Source organism: Echinops telfairi, unplaced genomic scaffold, assembly GCF_000313985.2.
Source record: "Echinops telfairi isolate 266 unplaced genomic scaffold, ASM31398v2 ScPeMD7_2565;HRSCAF=3150, whole genome shotgun sequence".
Lineage (NCBI taxonomy): Eukaryota > Metazoa > Chordata > Mammalia > Afrosoricida > Tenrecidae > Echinops > Echinops telfairi.
Genome location: NW_022106463.1, coordinates 3321432 through 3341900, shown reverse-complemented (window position 1 = coordinate 3341900; position 20469 = coordinate 3321432). Strand labels below are relative to the sequence as shown.

The window sequence follows — 20469 nt, the reverse complement described above, 5'->3', positions numbered from 1 at the left end:
CGAGTTCTCAGGTCTCTTGCTTTGTGATGGTCGGACCAGGGTGCAGCTGCCTTAGCCAGTTCCCTGCTTTAGCTGGCAAGGCTCACTTCCTGCAAGACACCCCTGAGGAGAAGCTGCATGGACCTACCCCGATGCAGCCTTGGGTGCTGGCGCACCCGTGTGGAGACCCCTGCCAGTGCTGAGATGCTTACACGCTCACTGACATGGCTTGCCTCCTGCAGCCGGCATCATAGTGTGTGTTTTGTGAAATGGAGGAGGACTTTGTGGACTGGTGTCAGACATATGGGTTAATGTTGGACTTGTGGGCTTGGGCAGTACTGGTTTGGGATGTTTTCTTGATGTGCACTTAACCTTTCTATAAAACTCTCTCTTATACATGAATTTCTGTGGATTTGTTTCTCTAAAGCACCCAGACTATCACAGTTTCCAAGACTAACTGTTTAAGGGAATAAAAAGCATTGTCTTTTTCCCACAAAGCAGCTAGCGGTTTTTGAACTGCTGACCTTGAGGTTAGCAGCAAAATGTGTAATCACGATGCCACCATGGCTCCTTTTACTTGGTGTAGAGCAAGATAATATTCAATAAGAAAAGGCCAGCAAAAAATTATCAAGGGAAAGGAATCCATGGGAGAGGCATAAAAATCAAAGCTAACAAAGGTAAATAATGTTAAATACCCAATTCTGCAATAACAGTAATAAAAATTATCTTTCAGTGTTGTGGCAGCTATATAATCTCCTGTCAACTTGCAAAGGGGCGGACTGTAGCCTGTCAATCAGGTCATAGACAGTGGTGCCTCTGTGTGGGCATGACTTTATTCTGAGGATTCTGGGAACTCCTGTCTTCCTCCTCCCTGGAGGCAGGATACACACTCTCCCTGTGAGACCTTCCCATTGATAAATCACACAGAGACACACTGATGGGGTCAGAGCCCTGGAGCTGGAGGAGCCACATGGAGACTCATGCCAGCACTGAGATGCTCCCACCACCACTGGATCTACAAGACTTTCCTCCCACTGGCCTGTGATCTTCCTTCATTCGACATTATTGCATGGCTGCGTGAGTCTAAAGAGGAATTTATGGACTACTATCAGGTATATGGACTAATATTGGGCTTATGAACTTGATCTGGACTGGGCTGTGATGTTTCTCAATATACAATTGCTCTTTTATATAAAGCTCTTTCTTACACACATATGAGTGTCTATGAATTTGTTTCTCTAGTCTACCCGGACTAACACGAGTATATATCCAGACACGCATACTGAACAAGGATGGGAAGGTGAATGAAACTACACATGTAGAAAAAATATATATGAAAAGATACTCAGTATCATATTCAATTAGTGTATTGGGAAGGAAAATAAATGAGATTCCATTCTACATCTGCAACCCCTCTCCCCGCAAATAAAAAATAATTAAAAAAAACACCAACCTGTGGTCATTAGGTCCATTTTAACTCATAGCACCCCTGTATAGGGTTTCAGGGACTGTGAATCTTTATGGGAGCAGGAAATCTCATCTTCCTTTTGTGGAGTGGCTGATGGGCTTGCACATGTGACCTTGTATTTACCAGCCCATTGCTTAGCTCACAGCGCAACAGGGATGCTTTTAAATCCGGGGTTGCTGTAATTATTGTTGTTAGGTATCTTCCGACTCTTAGCCACTCCATGCAAAACAGAATGAAACACTGCCCAGTCCTTTACCATCATCACAATTGTTCCATTTGAGCCCACTCTTGTACCCCTGGTGTCAACCCATCTCCTTGATGGTTGTGACAGTTCGGGTTGGTGAGAGAAACAAATGCAGTGACACTCATATGTGTGTAAGAGAGAGCTTCATATCAAAGAGCAATTATATATTGAGAAAACATCCAAGCCCCATCCAGATCAAGCCCATAAGTTAATATTAGCCTATGGGTCCGATACTAGTCCATAAATGCCTCTTTAGACTCACACAACACATGAAATGATGTTGAATGCAGGAAGATCACAGGCTTGTGGGTGAAAAGTCTTGTGGATCCAGTGGCGATGGAAGCATCTCAGCGCTGGCACAGGCTTCCATGGGACTCCTTTAGCTCTCCGAGTGTCTCAACAGCAGGAAAGGGAAGAAGAGAGCGGCTCCTCACAGGGCTCAGCAAGTTGTCAACAGGAAGACCAAGGCAGAGAGAGAAATTCCCAGAATCCTCATGAGAAGACCATGCCCACAAGGCGACATCATCAGGCAGTGACCTGATTGACATGCTAGACTCCACCCCTTCACTCTTCATACCCTCAAGTTGACACCAGGTTATGTAACTACCACAAATGGTCTTCCTCTTTTTTGCTGACTCTCCATTTTGTCAAGCATGATGTCCTTTTTCAGGAACTGGTCTCTTCTCATAACATGTGCAAAGAAAGTGAGGCCAACTTTTGCCATCCTTTCTTCTAAGAGCATTCTCATTGTACTTCTTCAAGACAGCTTTGTGTGCTTTCCTGGCAGTCCACAATATTTTCAATATTCTTCACCAAGAACATCATTCAAGTGCATCTATTCTACTTAAGCCCCCCATACTAACAATGATAAGTACTGCCAGGGATGTGGCACAACAAGAACTCCCATTCATTGCAACCACGGTGGGACTATAAAATGGACAGCCACATTGGAAGACATGCTGGCAGTTCCTTAAAGCTAAAGATAGTCTTACTGCAGGATTCAGCATTTGTGCATCTAGGTACTTACCTCAATGCATCCAAAACACATATCCACACAAATGTTTATAGTAACTTCAGTCCTGAGTATCCAAAATGAGAAGCAACCCAGGTGGCGTTAAAAAGTTCAATGGATAAACAAATGGCGATGTATCCCACACTGTGAGAGAGTCTTCAGCAACGGAAAAAAGAAAGATGAGCTCTCAAGTCCCCGAAAGACACAGGGTCACCCGGGCTATATGCTGCTAAGTTTAAAAAAAAGCCAGTCTGAAAAGGCTTTGTGTCATATGGTTTCCAATTACATGACATTCTCGAAAAGGCAAAACAGTAGAAACAATAAAAAGAAGTGATTGTCAGGAGTTTGGTGGGAGGGACAGTAGTGATGGATAGTTGGACATTTTTACAGGATAATATTTAGGGCTATGAACAATATTGTCTGATGCTGTCGAGGTGGATACAAGGCATTACGACTTGGTCAAACCCCCTAGAAGTCCTACCATAAAGAGTGAACCCTAATGTAAACTATGGGCTTTAAATAATGTATTGTTATTGGCTCATCAAAATGTACATAAGATACTAATAATAGGGGAAAGTGAACACATGATAGAGGGTGTGATGATTAGATTTTATGTTAACTTGGTACCTGTGGGGATGTTGGCGTGGACGCCAACCTATAGATCAGCTCACAGCCCCATGATGCCTCCTTTAGAATGTGACCTTTATGAAGAGAGATACTGAGAACTTATCTCTCCCTTACCCCTTTCTTGCTCCCTGCTCGCCTGGTTTGCAAGTCTGGCTGTGCATCCACTCGACCCTGCTCCCACCAGCCTGCGATTTCCCAGCTTCCCCCTTTGCCCGCCTGCTGCATCTACCAGCAGCTACATGAGGCTAAAGAGGGCCCTAGGTAACACTGAGCCCATGAATTTTAGTTAGACTGGTTGGGCTACTTTGTTTTATATAAAATTACTTCTTGATATACAGTCATTTCTTAACATCTATGAGTGTCACCAGTTTTGTTTCTCTAGAAAACTCAGCCTAACACAGAGGAAGAACGTGGGGAACTCTGTATTTTATGCTCCTTTTCCTATAAACCTAAAGCGGGACTAGAAAATAAAGCCTATGCATCCACAACAGCAAAATTATAAAAATGATGTGCGACTTTCAAGAAGATTATACAGATAGATGTTTAATGGATGAAAACTACTGAAAAGTTATGGAAATATATACCAGGTAAACACTAACAACCAAACGCTGGGATATCAAATCAGCATGAGACAAAAACAGAATTCCAGGGAAAAAAGGGCAAAAATAACCAGCAGGATTTGGGGGAAGATAAAGTTGACCTTCCCAGGGCAAGCACAGACAGCAGATTTCAACTCTGTCTAAGACGTGGAATGAAACCAAAAAGTTCATAAAATGGCCTGAGCAAACGCAAGTGCAGGGTCAGAGAGAGAGAGAGAGGAGAGAGTTCCAGATCCATCCCTTGCCCAGCTAGCACTCCTTGTTAGGACATGTCCTGAGAGCGATTCTGGGCCCGAGGGCTGACACAGACTTCCAGAAGAGTCAGGGATGCCAAGAACCTCCCAGTGAATTTGAGTCTGTTTTGTCCACACTTTCTGGGGAGATTCGTGTGGGAGATTGTTGGTTACCCAAACACACTTGACCGTGCCTGTTCTGAGATGTCTGGTGCTTAGCTTGATGCACTCAGTCCAACTGCCCTCACCAAGGACAACACAGACAAGGAAGCCGCAGCCACTGTCTGTGTGGCACAAGCAGGAACAAAGGGCGGAGCCATTTGCCATGTACTTTCCTTTGGATTCTCACAAAAGAGGACACACAGCGATGGTTGGTGCTGTTAGGTGCCACCGAGTCCCTTCCAACCCGTAGTGACCCTGTGCACAGCAGAAGGAAACGCTGCCCTGTCCTGCGCCCTCCGCACCGTTGTTCCTGCGCCTGAGCCCATTGTTGCAGCCCAGGTGTCCACCCATCTATTTAAGGACCTGCTCTCTTTTGCTGCTCCTCCACTTTACCCAGCATGATGTCACTGCTGTAACAGTAGGCCCTGTTCTTGGAAGAAACAAAGCCACTGCCACTGAATGGGCTTCAACCCACGTCAATCCTCTAGAATTGAGTTAGCTGCTCATGTGGGGTTTTCTGAGACTGTAAATCTTTATTGGAGCAGACTGTCTTATTGCTTTCCCTTGGAGCGGCTGGTGGATTTGAACTGATGACCTTGTGGTTAGCTACACGATCTTAACCCATAACCCCACCAGGTCCCCTTTTGTACAGGTATAAAATAACTAGGAGGTTTAAAAAAAAGCTGGATGTGTATGCACGTAACAACTTATCCCCCCCACCCCCAGATGGTCCCTTTCTCATGCTGTCATATGTTGTGTGTAGTTGTGATGTTGGAGGCCGTGCCACCAGCCTTTCAAACACCAGTAGAATCTTCTGGGGGAACAGGTTGGGTGGAGCTTCTAGGCTAAGAAAGACTAGAAAATATGGGGGTCACTTTCAGGAAATTAGCCAGTAAGAGTATCATGAATCATGGATAATATTGTTCATCATAGGGCTAGAAGCTGAGCTTGCTAGGTTGGAAGGCTTTTGAAAGACACAGTGGTTGACTGAAGTATACCAATGGTCATGCTGATGGTGTGAACTAGGAAACCTTTGTTTACTGGCGGTTGTTCTCCTGGATGGAGCCGTGGTGGCATGGTGGTTCCATGTTGGGCTGTGACCCTCAAGGTCAGCAGGCACTCTTCGGGAGAAAGATGGGGCTTTCTACTTTCATGAACAGTTAGTCTCAGAAACTCCCAGGGGTAGTTCTACCCTGTCTTAGAGAGTCTCCATGAGCCACTGGATGGCAGTGAGTGAGTTAGGGTAATGTTCCTACCAGGTCTCTTATATCACTCAGTCAGAAAAGCTCACAAATGCATGAACTGGCTTTCATAAACCACATCACCTGGATCAGATGTATGAGCAGCAACTAAAATAAACCCACAAAACAAGCCGCTTGCTCTTGAATTGATTCTGACACACGGAGCACCGGCTTCTATCAGAATTGCACTGTGTCCCACAGGGGTTTCAATGGCTGAGTTTCCCTTTGGCGAGTTTTCACCATTTCTGATGAGCTCTTAACTGTTTGTAGCACCCAGAAACTCCTAAGACTCCACTATACTGTCATCTTACACCATCCATCAAAACCCCAAGGCAACACCCACGAGAAGGGTGTTGCACCGACAGGACTGGATAACCACGACTGGTGTCAGTCATGCGCACGTAACGGGCAGTCCATGGATATCTATTCAAGAAATGAATTTGTCAGGAGGAGGGGACTCATCGTACCAGTGCCGTTGTGGTGACCACGTCCGGCTATGACCAAAAAGGACACACAAACAGACGAAGAAAACACAACCGTGAGATCAGAAATGAACGAACAAGCTGCACAGTAAATGATAAGCGAGACGGGAGAAGTCGGAGGCATCGCGTATAGGTCCCTCTTCCAGGGACGCTCCTGTCACTGATGAACTTAAAGCAGATGAGATCACTGTGTCCCACCACCTGTCCATCAGATTGTCAGGCTGTGGTGGCTTCCGCATTGCTGTGATGCTGGAAGCGATGTCGCTGGTGCTTCCAAGACCAACGGGACACTCAAGGTTCCCATGTGCTTCCAGGTTCCTATGTGCTTCCAGGAGAACAGACTCTGAGGAAGCAATAGGCTGTCCCCTTCCGCTTGATTATCCACCAAGGACCTTTTGGATAGCAACAGGACATTGCAGTGAAAACATTTCAATGGTGAAAATGGCGTAGGTCTGAGCCGTGTTTCCTTCTCCTGTTCCATGGTTGCTATGAGTTGGAATCGATTTTGACAGACCTAACAATGGGTCCATATGCTAATGTTATAGACCTCAGGGGAACTTATACTTGCAAGTTTTCAACAACTCGCAAGAATCCCCACGTTCATGAATAGTAATAAGTCTCAATTTATATTTTGCCCCAAGGTCTGTGTTAAAATTCAAACACATCATTCTCAATAGGCTCCACTATTTAGAAAACTATGGGGAGTTCTGGCTGGGAGGTCATGCTTGCCCTAGTGCATGACAAATAGTAGATGAAGACAAAGAAAAGTCAACAGAGCATTTAGTGGAAAAGATAGGGTTAGAAAGTAGAGCATGGCTTTTTTTTTGGGGGGGTGGGTACAGTGGTGGGTACAGTGGTAAAAGGGAGATAATGCCAGGGAGTCCAGGAAGTAAAAGAACATTTGGAAACCAATTGTGGTAGCAATTTTACAATTCTGCTTGATGTGATTGAACTATAGAATGATATGTATGAATTGTACCAATTCCCAAATAATCATACTTTTTTTAAAGGCAAGAATGGAGGAGCAGAAGATAAAAAAAAAAGGTAAGGTTGATACCTTTAGTAATAAATGACTCATGTAAACAATTAAGAAAAATACAAATAACTCCATGAAATGTGAAGAATGACAAGTATACACATCAAAGAAATACAAATGAATAATAATCTTAACAGGAGACCTTGTGGCTCAGTGCTTAAGCAGAAGTTCTCTCTGTGGGGGGAAAGATGAGGCAGTTCACTTCTGTAAGGATTTATATAGACCCTGGAGGGTCGCTATGGGTCAGAATTAACAACCTGGTAATGGGTAATAGTCATAACAAATTCAAAGAATGCAAATACACACAATTTTTGCCTTTGTTTGCTACAGCAGATTTCAAAGACTAAGGAATAATGGCCAGTAATAGCTCCAAATTGCTAATGGTCAGTGTGTTTGAAAAATGAGATGCCACTCTTTGTTGTCACATGCGAGAACCAGCATGACCTCTCCAGAAAGACTTTTGACATTGTCGATCAAACGTCTCAAACAGAGCAATCTCTATTCTAGGAAACTATCCCAAAGAAACAAGTAGGGTGGAAAACAAAGATTTATGTGCCTAGAAATTTATTGCAGCATGATTGTTAATAGTGAGAAGCTGGAAACTAATTAAATGATTAAGTGTTACATAAATGAATCAATTCGCTAGACTCAGAGAGCATAACAGAATTAAGCACTTGGAAAATATACAATAACCTAGGGAAATTCTCCTGAAATACATTCAGTGAAAATGTAGAACATAAAAATACATACTAAAATATATCCATAGAAATGTGACCATATACTTTTTCATGAGTTTTCTACCTATTTTCTATTTGAATTGTATTTCTACAGTGTTTTTTGTGTATTTTTCAGATTTATATAATTTATATAATGATAATGTTTTCCACACTTTTATTGTAAAATATGCAACACAATATTTGCCAGCTAAGCCATGTACAATCCAGTGTCATTGGTTTACCTTCTGTAAACCAATGTTATGTTACACATCCTGTAATGCTAAGCAACATCTTCATTATTTTTGTCATCATCCCAAACAGAAACTACTCATTGAGTTTTATTTCCTCATTCCTCCTCCCCTGTGATAGTTAGGTTTATTGTGCCAACTAGGTCAATAGTTGGGTAGAGTTTAATCGGTTGCAGCTTGATTGGAGGGCTAACGAGAGGTATGATTTTCCAAGGCCTGCCCCCTTCTCTGTTCCTCCCTGGTGATTGGACCAATTCTGCTACTTGAGCCTGTGCTGCACTACCTGTGGGCCAAGCCAACCTGTGGATCATGTTGCTAGAGCTTGAGGCTCCCTTGAGACCTACTTTGCCACACTGCTGGTGGTACATCGCTTGCGCTTGAGACAGATGGATCCTGTTGCCGTGCTTGAATTTGAGATCCCACTGGGACCTGCTTCACAAAGCTCCTGTGCTATTGACTGTTGCTGACCCACCCTGCTGTCTGCTGCCTGCGAGCAGACTCTGCCAGTCTTGCCTGAGGGACGACTCCCTGTCTGTTCCCTTGACCCTGGACCAGCAGCCTGCCTGTGTGAGTGGAAGGAATTCTAGTAAATTAACTGTTCCACGAAAGTGAGTTGAACTGAGCGCTCTGTCCTGCTGTGTGGACTAAGTAGCTGTTATATTCCTACTTACTGTATAAACCTATCCAATATATCATATATTGGATATATGGATATATATTGGATATATTGGATATACTCACACACACACATATATAAAATCATCAATGTTCTGATTTTGTTTCTCTAGAGAACCCTGCGGAACACATACCCCAAACCCATGGTAATTGCTTCCTGTCTCTCTGAATGTCTCGTCTAGATATTTCATATAAATGGAGTCATAATACTATTTGTTATTTTTTGGTCTGGCTTCTTTCAGTCAACCTACTGCTTTTAAGGTTCATTCTTGTCCTAGCATGCATTGTTGTTGTTGTTGTTTGGTATCACGTTGGTTCTGACTCACAGTGACCCATGTACAACAGAGCAAAACACTACCTGGTCCTGTGCCATCCTCACAACTGTTCTTATGTCCAAACCCATTGTGGCCGCCACTGTGTTAATCCATCTCACAGAGGGGCTTCTTCTTCACTACGCGCCCTCATTTGCATGATGCCCTTTCCAGAGACTGGTCTCTCCTGATGGCACGTCCGAAGTACATGAGACCAAGTCGAGCGATCCCGGCATCGAAGGAGCATTATGGCTGTACTTCTTCCAAGACAGATGTGCTCGTTCTTTTTGTGAAATGTTAATATTCATCTGTATGGATACACCACATTTTTGTTTGCCAGTTTATGTGCTGATGGACACATAGATCATTTCCTTTTGGGCTATTATGAATAATACTGCCATAAACATTGATGTAAAATAACCATTCCAGCTTCTAGTCTTTTGAATATATTATTTTAAAAAATTTATTGATTTTTTTATTGTTATTTTTTTGAATATATTCTTAAGAAATTACAGGGTCAGAGGTAATTTAATGTTAAGTTTTTGAGGAACTGTCAAACAATCTTTACAGTGACCGCCCAATTTCCCACTCTCACCAGCAAACGACAAAGGTTCCAATTCCTTCACATCATTTGGCAACATTTATGATTTTCCATTTAAAAAAATGACCGCTAACCTACTCATTGTGACATGGCAATTTGTTGCAGTTTCCATATATGTTTTCCTGATAAGGTTGAGAATCTGTTCACGTACTTATTTGCCAATGCACAGGTGGTATAGTGGATTATGCATGGAGCTGCTAAATGCAAGGTCAGCAGTTTGAATCTACCAGCTGCTCGGCAGAAGGAGGATGAGTCTACTTTCTTAAAGATGTGTTGTTGTTGTTAGGTGCCAACAAGTTGGTTCTGACTCATCACGACCATATGCCCGACAGAAGGAAGCACTGCACGGCCCCGTGCCTTGCTACAATTGTTCCTATGTCTGAGCCCATTGACGCGGCCACTGTGTCAGTCCATCTCCTTGAGGGCCTGCCTCTTTTTCTCTGGATCTCCACTTTACCAAACATGATGTCCTTTTCCAGGGACTGGTCTCTCCTGACAACATGTCTGAAGTACATCAGATGAAGTCTAATCATTCTTGCCTCTTCTTAGAGCACTCCGGCTGTCCTTCCAGAACAGATTGAGCTGCCCTTTTAGAAGTCTACACTCTCAGAAACCCACAAGGACAGTTCTTCCTGCCCTATAGGTTTGCTAGGAGTTAGAATTGACTCAATGGCTGTGAGTTTATATCTTCCTGGGAGAAATGTCAACTCAAGTCTTTCGCCCGTTTCTAAATTGGGTTGTCTTTTTGTTGCTGAGTTTTAAGGAAAGGTTTTAAAATGTATTCTGAAGGCCAGTCCTTATCAGATATGGCTTGTAAAGATCACCTTCCACTCTGTAGATTGTCTTTTAATTGATCACGTCTTTTGGTCCCCCAAAACAAAACAAAACACCCAAGTTTTTATTTTGATGAATTTACTTTATTTTTTGCTGTGTTGTTAATGCATTTGGTGTTTGTTATATCTAAGAGACTATTGCCACATAAAAGTTCTCAAGATTTATGCCTATGTTTTCCCCGCCCCCTCTTTCTAACACTTTCATGATTTCAACTCTGATATTTAGGATGTTGATCTACTTTGAGTTCATTTTCATATGGGAAGACTTCAAAAAGTTCAGGAACAAATGAAAAGATAATGGATTTTTCAATAAACTGTTTGATGTTCCTTCATATATAATATGAAGTGGGGGACCAAATTCATTCTTCTGCATGTAGAAATCCAGCTGCCCTAGTATTTTTTGTTGAAAAGATTGGTCTTCCTTAGTGGATGGACTTAACACAATTGACCATAATGTATGGGCTTACTAATGAACCCTCAATCCTCCCATTCGTCTCTATAGATATCCTCACAGTGTTTGATTGCTAAGCTTTGTGGTCCTTGTGGTCCATCCTGAAATTGGGGAATGTTGGCCCTCCTGCTCTTTTGTTCTTTCTAAAGATTGCGTTGTTTATTCAGGCCCTGGAATTCCATATGGATATGAAGACCAGCCTTTCAATTTATGTAGAAAAAACCTTTCAGGGTTTTCATAGTGACTGCATTTAATTGGTCAAATGCAGTACTGACATAGGAACAATATGAAGTTTTCCAGCTCATAAATCCAGGATGTCTATTTATCCAGGTCTACTTGAATTTCTTTTTGTACTGTTTTATAGTTTTTATTGTGCAACCTTCTCACTTCCTAGGTAAAATTTTTACTTTCTTTGATATGATATTGACAAATAGTCCTTTATGATAGTAAAACTAATGCTGAAATGATCATAAAAGTCTTATGGACAAATAATTCTGATATCAACCAATTCAATAATGAATCATATTAAACAAAGTTATGCAATCATCATCCAAATCCATTTTAGAACATTTGTTCTTTATTGTACTAATGAGCTCCACCATTTCTTTGAACCTCCATGCCATACCCCAAAAAAACTCTTAATTCAGTTAATTTTTCTGTAGATTTACCTATCCTAGATTTCATATACACAAAAACACCCCCCCCAAAAAAACTTCCAACAACAACAAAATAAAACAGAGAAAAACCTCAGTCAGAAAATATGAAAAACCAGAACATGTTTAAAATGTGTCAAAAGGGAGATCAAATGATAAGGTGTTAAATTTTAACCTACATATGTCTGAAACTTTATACTTGGTCAAGTTTTGGATGATTAAATAATTTTAAGACTAGTTCAGTTTTACCTTTTAGTCAAATTGTTAAACATTGTACCTAGATATAACAAAATTTATGGATCTTAATTCACAATTTCATCCCAAGTTTCAATGATCACAATTCTCACAGTCACATACCCCTATTAAAATACACGTGTTTGCATACATGCACACACCTGCACCCACACATATACAAACAGACATACATTAAAAGGTCATCGAATCATCCTTTCATTTTTACAGTAGAATTGATTTCCACAATCAATTGGCCAAATGCTATTTTCAAAAGTTCCTTTCAAAATACCTGGGATCAAAAGAATAAGTATCCTTTTATATAGCTAACAGACCTGAATAGGGGGAAAAAGACCTTCTATTTAAATGAATAAGTGACTAACTTAATAAATAATCCACAACCCACTGACATACAAACGTTAACAACATTTTCAGCCAAATAATAGCCAGGCTTATAAGGGGAACAATAACAGCAGGAGGTGCACACGCCTTAGAATCATCAACCATCTGAGATCAAAAAGGGCATTATTTATCCAAGTGCCAAGTTCAGGAGGGCTGAAAAAGGAGGGATGGAGACAGGAAGACAAAGGGAGGAAGTGCGCTGGGAAAGGGCTGCAAGGAGTGAGATGGAACAGCAGGTGTGTGAGTGATGGACGTACAACTGACGGTGTGCTCTGGAAACCTTCCCTCAGTTCTCAATGAAAGTTAAAAAATCAAATCTGATTTTTAAAGTTTTTTTTTGCTTTTTACTGCATTTATAGGTTTATTTTTTAAAATAGCATTGTACGTACAAAGGCAGGTAATTCCAATATTATACTTTTCTCAGTATCTTATTCTGTTATTGACTGCGGAAACTCAGAAATCTGAAGTCGTTACGGTGCTAGTATAGTGTAGTTTATTATGGAGCAATATTAACACTGAGAAACTGAAGTGAGCAGCAATGGTACAAAGTAGTAACTGAATAGGACGAACTTCGGGGAGGAAAATACTGAAATAGCACACCCACCAGGCAGTGTTGCATGCCGCTGTGCGTACGGTTGCTATGAGGAAGAATGAGCTCAAGATCACCTAGCAACAGTGTCAGTGTTAACTATCCTGTGAAAGTAGCAGAGCAAAGACGGTCCCGTTTGGAGATTCAGCCTTTCTAGCACAACCCTGTGTTATTTACTACCAAATCTGTCCCAGGTCTTGGCATGGCTTAGGCATGCCTGCCACCCACCTCTGACTTGTTCGGCACCGTCAAGTCTGCTCTGACTCATGGGAACCCTGTGCAGGACAGAACCAAACACTGCCCAGTCCTGCCTGTCCTCACAACTGCTTCTAGGCCCGAGGCCCCGTGGAAGCCACCTTGTCACCCATCTCATTAAAGGCCTTTCCCTGCCCCTCCATTTACGAAGCATGGTGTCCCTCTCCAGGGACCGGTCTCTCCTGACAACTTGTCCCCTTTGAACCCACACATACAGGCTTGAGAAGCTACTTCTTCTGAAGCGGGCAGCAGAGCCCTTCTTGGTCATTGTCTCTTCCTAGTCTGGAAGCGCCACTGAAACCTGACCACTGTGGTGGCATTTGAAATACCAGTGACACCGCTTCCAGCATCCAAGCAAGACATCAGCCAGCACCGCGTGACAAAATGACAGACAAGCGCTGGTCCTCTGACTTAGTGACCGTATCTTGAATGGAAAGAGGACAGTTATTAGTCACCAACAGTGAGAGCTGGGTTAGGCTTCGGTAAGTGCTCTAAAAGATGCCCTAAAGCAACTCTGTGCTGCTTCTGCACCATATTGCATCATACTGCTCTCTTGTCTGGCCCTCATCTTCACGTGGCTGTGGTATAGCTAGCAATCAGTCACGTGGGCACAGCTTCAGCATCACAGGCATGCGTGTGTGGCACAGGCTGGCCACTCAGGGGGCACCACCTCCACACACAGATGAGGGAGTCATTTGATCAAGGCAAGTTATTCAGAGTCATCTGCCCCAGATTTGACATGGACGCTCGCTGAGAGAGAAGCCTGCCTCTTGGGTCATGACCCAATGGATCCCCTAAGGCAGCACCACCATCACGTACCCTTCTACCACTTGGAGAGAGGAGAAAGGATGAAAGAAGAGACATCCCATGAACTCCTGCTCCAAATCCAACATTCACTTTCGATCTCCTGTGACCTTGTGGTAGTGGGTGGCTCCTGTATTTCTGTGATATGGGAAGCTATGTCACTAGTGTTTTAAATACCAGCAGGGTGACTCATGATGGACAGGTTCCATCAGTTTCCCAGACTAAGACAGACTAGAGAGAAAGTCCAAGTGATCTATTTAAAGTTAGCCAAAAATTGTGACTCCCACAATCCACCAACAGAGGGATTAAACCCTGACTGTGGGCCTGACATTTGGTGACACAGAGAGTTGAGGGCAAGGATGGATCTCGTGGTATAGATTGCTACAACAGCTATGAGTTTAGTCATGAAGGTGGAGCAGGATTGGGCAGCGCTTCATTTCCATTGTGCAGCGTTTCATTTCTATTGTGCATGGGCCACTTTAAATTAGAGCCAATTCAATGGCAACTAACAATAGTCCCCATTTTACTCATTTACTTGACTACTTTGATCCTTTATTTTATTTGAAATGGTTGATCACTTTTTGTTTAAAATGTTTTCCTCTCATTAACCTACAATTCTCCTAATTTACCTTCTGTCTTGCTAGGCTTTGCTTCTCAGGATCCTTCAAAACTTTCTCCTCTCTCTGGCATCTAATGGCACATTGCTTCAGGAACACTCCCCTTCTCTATATTATTTAAGGTGCTAGTATTCATTACTGTGACTCTAAATGTATTTAGAGGCTGATGTTTCCCAAATTTATTTATCTATATCTCAAAAAATATCTGACTGCCACTGAGTCAATGCTGACTCACAGTAACCCTGTGGATCTCTGAGATACTGTTTAAGAGAGTAGAAAGCCCAGTCTTTCTCCCACAGAGCTACTAGTGGTTTTGAACTGCTGACCATGAAGATCGCAGCCCAAGCACAACCACTATGTGTAACCACTACATCACCAGGGCTCCACATATCTGTATAGTGCATGGGAAAAAGACAGGGCTTTTTATCCCAATAAACAGTGACAGTATCAGAAACTCACAGGGGAAGTTCTACCCTGTCTTACGGCGTCACTATGAGTCTGCATCAACTTGGTGGCAGTGAGTTTGGGTTTTTATATAGCGCTTGCTTATATTTAGATTCATATTTGAACTACCTGGATATCTCACTGATATTTCATATTACAAAGATAACTGTTCAGAACCTGTCTTATTTCCCTAAACCCACTCATTCTTTATTCCCATCTTAGTAAATGAGAATTTCCTTATTCTTTATTCCCATCTTAGTAAATGAGAATTTCCTTATTCTTTATTCCCATCTTAGTAAATGGTATCAACTCCTTCCCAGTTGACCAAACCAAACCTCCACATCCTTGGGCTCTCCCTCTCTCATGCTCTGTATCATCAGCACCTCCTGCCTTAACCATACCCTGATGGGACAGCTAAAGTGGTGTGTCAACTTCTCAGTGGTTTGGCAGATATTATGTAATCATCCCCTGATATGTGGTCTGATGTGAGCATCCAATCAGTTGAAAGAATTTTCTTTCGGGGTGTGGCTTGCATTCAATATACCAGGGAGACTTCAAAACATTTATGGAAATAGCGAGTTGAAAGAGAACAAAATCTTTCCATGAGGTTTGTGAAGTCTTTTAGGATAGGGATATTCTGGCAAAACACTCTCTCTCTTGATCTTGGGTCCAATTCATCACCTTTGACTTTCAGTTCTTGGAATGTGCGCTGGCAGCCTGTCACCTGACCTTCAGATGTTGGGATACTCCAGCTCCCACAATACCCTGAGCCAGCAGCCTGCCATCTGATCTACCAACTTTTGATTCATCGTGCCATGCAACTCCAAGGTCAGACAACCTGATCCATGGATTTAGGGACGTCTTACCCTCCACAATCCATGAGCCATTTCCTTGAAATAAATCCCCCCTTCTACCCCTGTGTGTGTGTGTTCATAAGGGGGCTTCAAAATGTTCATGGGAAAATTTGATTATCTTTTACTTTCACTTCTCCATGAACTTTTTGGAGTAATTCTCTCCCTCTTACATTTATATATATGTGCGCGCACGCACGTGCACACACACACACACACACACACACACCACTGGCTTTACTTCCCTGGGGAGCTCAGCCTAAACCACTGAATGCAGCTGAAATCCATTTTCCCCTCCTCATTTGCACTCCCACACTCCTCTTACCAAGATTGCTGCTATTGGCCTTTCATTCATCTCCTACATGGGCTTGTGTCTGTCTTTAATCCGATTCTCCACACAGCAGCCAGAATGAGGTCTACGAAAATGAAATAGGCCCATGAGTTATCCCTATTTAAGGGATAATGTTCTACTGCTCTTCAAATAAAGCTCCATTCCATAAGGCCAACTTCAATAGCCTATCTTGTCTTGTATTCTTGCTGTTGGCTTCCTTCCAATCCCTCCAGCAGCGTAAGCTTCTTCCTGTCTAGTAGTCCATTGACATGTTCCCCATCGCTGGAAAGGTTGTGGCTGCCGCTTCTGGTCCCCTGGCCTTGGATGTGGCCTATCAGAGAGGCCTTTCACAGACACCCCACGCATGCTTTCTCTTATTATAATCTACAACTCTGCCCTATTTATTATTTCCTTCAAAGCACTTTTCAAGACTTACAAGGATAAATTTGTGTATTTTCTTTATGGTTCTATATCCAGCATCTGGCGCACAACTTGGCATACGGTTGTGGCTGTTGTGTCAATTCTAACACAAAGGAATCCTATGAACAACAGAACAAAACACTGCCCCATCCTGCACCATACTCACAGCTGTTGTTAATTTTGAGCCCACTGCTGCAGCCAATGTGTCCATCCATGTCATTGAGGGGCCTCTTTTTCATGATGCCCTTTCTAGGAACTGGTCTCTCCTGATAACATGTGCAAAGTGTGGGAGGTGAAGACTTTCCATCTCACTTCTGAGGGGCACCCCGATTGTTCTTCTGGCAGTCCACGATATAGTCAGCATTCTTTATCAACATCATAATTTAAACATAGCCATTTTTCTTCAGCCTTCATTACTCATCGTGTATCTCATAGCAGAGTTCCATTCTATACAAGCATTGGCAGCAGGCAGGCAAAACCGCATCACCAAAATATATTTTTATCCAAAATATACTTTTGTGAACTAGATCCCTATGTTTAGAGTATAGCATTATGATTAAAAACCTATATCACTGTCTTTACTGATACTCTATAATACTAATACTCTCTCTGCAATACTGATACTCTATATCTCAAGTTTACCAACTTTATTAGAAACTCCATGAGCAGCTAGGGAAAGAATGGAAACCCATCAAACATGAGATTTACATTGTTTCCCAGGCCCATTCCCTGCTGTAGAGGTATGATCGATGCATTTGTCATAACTCATAAGCTGAAAATTCCCTCATTTCACATCTCAGTGGTCAGGCATACCACTCCATTTCCTAGACAAATGTTAATCCTTTAAGTTCTCTTTGTGCTTGGATAATAGATGTTAAATTCTAGACCATATACACTTCGTGGCGAGGAACATGACCATTGTTGAGTGTTGTACAATCAGCTTGAACTCATAGCAACTCATGTACAACTGACAAGACATGGGAAGTCCTGCATCATCTGCACAATCTTTCCTATTTGGGGTCCATTGTTGCAGACATTGTGCTAATCCATCCCACTGGACATCTTCCTATTCTTTCATTGACTCTCTACGCATGACGCCCTTATCCAGGGCCTGATCCCTCCTGATAATATGTCCCAGAACATGAGAAAAAGAGCATTCAGGCTATAATTCCTCTGAGCCATATTCGTTTTTCTGGAAGCTCATGGTATATTCAATATACTTCATCAGTACCATAGTTCATGTTGTAAATGTTCTGGAATTCCCATTCTTTGCAATGTTACTCGTAATTTGTTAATATCCATACAGCCGAATTCCTTTGCACAGTCAATAAAACAAGGTAAACTCCTTTCTGGTATTTTCTGCTTTCAGCCGAGATCCATCCCACACCAACCAGGACCTCTCTGATTCCTCGTCCCCTTCTGAATCCATGGAACTTTCTGCAGTTCAACCGTCAATGTGCTGCTGCAACTTTTTTTGAGTTATTGTCAGCAAAGTCTTACTTGTGTGTAATATTAATGATGTTGTTTGATAGAGTCCACGTTGTGTTGAATCACCTTTCTTTGAAATGGGTACACACATGTATCTAGTTTAATGCCAGTTGGCCAGGCAGCTGTCATCCAAACTTCTTGGCACAGACAAGGGAGCATTTCCAGTGTTGTTTCCATTTGTTGAACCATCTCAGCAGGGGCTTGGCTAATTCCCGGGGCCTTGTTTTTATTGCTAGTATCTACAGTGAAACTTAGACTGCTGTCTTCAGTACTATTGGCTCTTGATAATATGTTAAAGCCTGAAATGGTTGCATGCTGACCCGATTCTTCATGATATAGTGACTCTGTGTATTCCTTTCTTCTTCTGATGGTTTCTACAGCATTGGAAAATTTGCCCATAGCAGCCTGAAATATTGTCACTTGAGGCTTGATATTTTCCTTAAGTTCTTTCATTTTGGAATGTGTTTTTCTCCTTGTGAGTTCTAACTCTGGGTCTTTGCACATTTCATTGTATTTCACACTGTCTTGAGTTGCCCCTTTGAATCTTTGTTCAACACTTTTACTTCACTATGTCTTGCATTTAAGCTACTCCATGTTTAAGAGCATCCCTTCTGACATCCATGTCAGTCTTTCTCGTTTTAAGGATCTTTTGCTACCTTCATTTATGATGAAGGAAAGTAGATTCATCTCAGAAAGGCACTATTTTCTAGGTTTACTTTCAAACTCTGATGTTTTAGATGTTTCTCATTTGCTGTCATATAAGCCAGAGTGCATTTTTAAGATAAGACTTATTTAAGTCTACCATCAAAATTTACGATAGTCAATTCCGGAGGCCTGTGGGCTTCTCCTCACCACAGAGGACTCATCCTGAGCTTTGTGGGACACACGTGCAAGCTCTGTGGTGTGACACCTGGCCCTGTTCCCCAAACACGCTCAGCGAGGCAGGCTTCTTTCTGCACCTGCATCTAGTCTTTTGCTTCCCCCTCTTTTCCTTTCACTGTCCAGACTGGGCTACTTCACCAAAGTCTAGTTCAGCATCCAAATCTCTAGGGAACGTGATAGAGACGTGGTATCTGGGGGACTCTCAGTGTGCTGGGAAGAGCCCTACAGTCACAGTGGGTTATACACTGGGTTGCTAACTACAGAGTCGGCTGCTAAAATCCACAGGCTTGTCTACAAGAGAAGATGAGACTTGTTGCTCCTGTAAAGATGTACAGCCTTGGAAATCCACAGGGGCAGTTCTACCCCATCCTATACCATCACCATGAGTCGGAATGGACTCAATGACAGTGGGGTTTGGTTTGGGTTGAAGGTCCTAAGATTAAGACTCCTGAACAAATCTGGGGGTCAAAAGCTTGCTGTTATTTGTTCAGAGCTCATCGTTTTGTCCTTAAATGCATGGGTCTTTTAATCAGATGGTTCAAAATGAACAGCAGGATTTAATCTTGATGTAATACAAGGTAGGTCAAAAGTATTAGTTCCAGGATTCTAGTTTATATATGTATGGGGGTTTTCCAAACAAAAAATGCTTGAATATGTTCTTGTGATCAGTGGATGGCTGCAGACAAGTTCTCTCAGTCATACATGTGTCTAGTACCACTGAGGTGCCTTTCAAAAAAGATCTAACCCAAAGAATCGCTTCTGAGGGGTGATGGAAGGCCAGTTAAATCCCAGACAGAAAGATCAGCTCAAAAATCGTTGATCGATTTTCAAGAGACTGAAGGGAGTAATATTGCTGGTCCCTGGAAAAGGACATCATGCTTGGTAAAGAGGGTCAAAGAAGAGGAAGACCCTCAGGGAGACGGGCTGATAGCGTCCGCCAAGAGGGCTCGGAAGCCCGGGGACCATTGAGAGCGGGGACCATTGAGAGCGGGGACCATTGAGAGCGCGGTGCAGCGTGGATTGCTTCATTCTTCGCACACGAGGCCCCCCTGAGTCAGAGCGAACCCAATGGCACTTAGTGGCAAACGCAACAGCACTTATCCTGGCGGACACACTCCTCAAGTCTGAATTCATTCCCAAAGAAAGACCGAGTCGAGACTACTCCTCAATGAAAATCACACTCGAGAGCTGTTTTCAACCAGACGGAATAGTTTGTCTTCTGTTGGATGATAGCGTTTCATTTTTATGCGGATGCTGGAATTTTCAGAGCCACCATCTATAATGAAGCCAGCTACCGAGTTGATTTTAACTCATAATGATTCTATAGGACAAGAGAGAAGAGCCCCGGAGGCTTTCCTGAACCGTGACCTTTACAGAGACAATCTTTCTCCCGAGGGACTGCTGGTTGGTTTGAACCAACAACTTAGCAGTTGTGTTTGTATTTGCCCACGAGGGCTTCCTAAATCAACTCTGACTCCCAGCATTCCAGCTCTGGAAACAAAAATGAAGGGCACGATGTTAAGAAGAAAGCGTGGTCTTGGAACCCAGCTGACGTGAGCTGCGTTTCAGCTGCAAGACTCGACA

The 20469-nt window shown here is 42.7% G+C and overlaps 1 protein-coding gene across 4 annotated transcripts in view; it reads right to left on the bottom strand.

Annotated features, from left to right (window-relative positions):
- SGCG (sarcoglycan gamma) overlaps nucleotides 1-20469 on the bottom strand; it is a 65198-nt gene that overhangs the window by 41635 nt on the left and 3094 nt on the right. Inside the window, exon 1 of one of the 4 annotated variants that reach the window (XM_045294068.1) lies at nucleotides 16090-16175. The exons of the other annotated variants lie outside the window; for them this stretch is intronic. Within the exon in view, the coding sequence (XP_045150003.1) occupies nucleotides 16090-16119 (30 nt within the window). The 5' untranslated portion in view covers nucleotides 16120-16175. Of the gene's footprint in view, nucleotides 1-16089; nucleotides 16176-20469 lie in introns of those variants that run through there. 4 annotated transcript variants of the gene reach the window in all.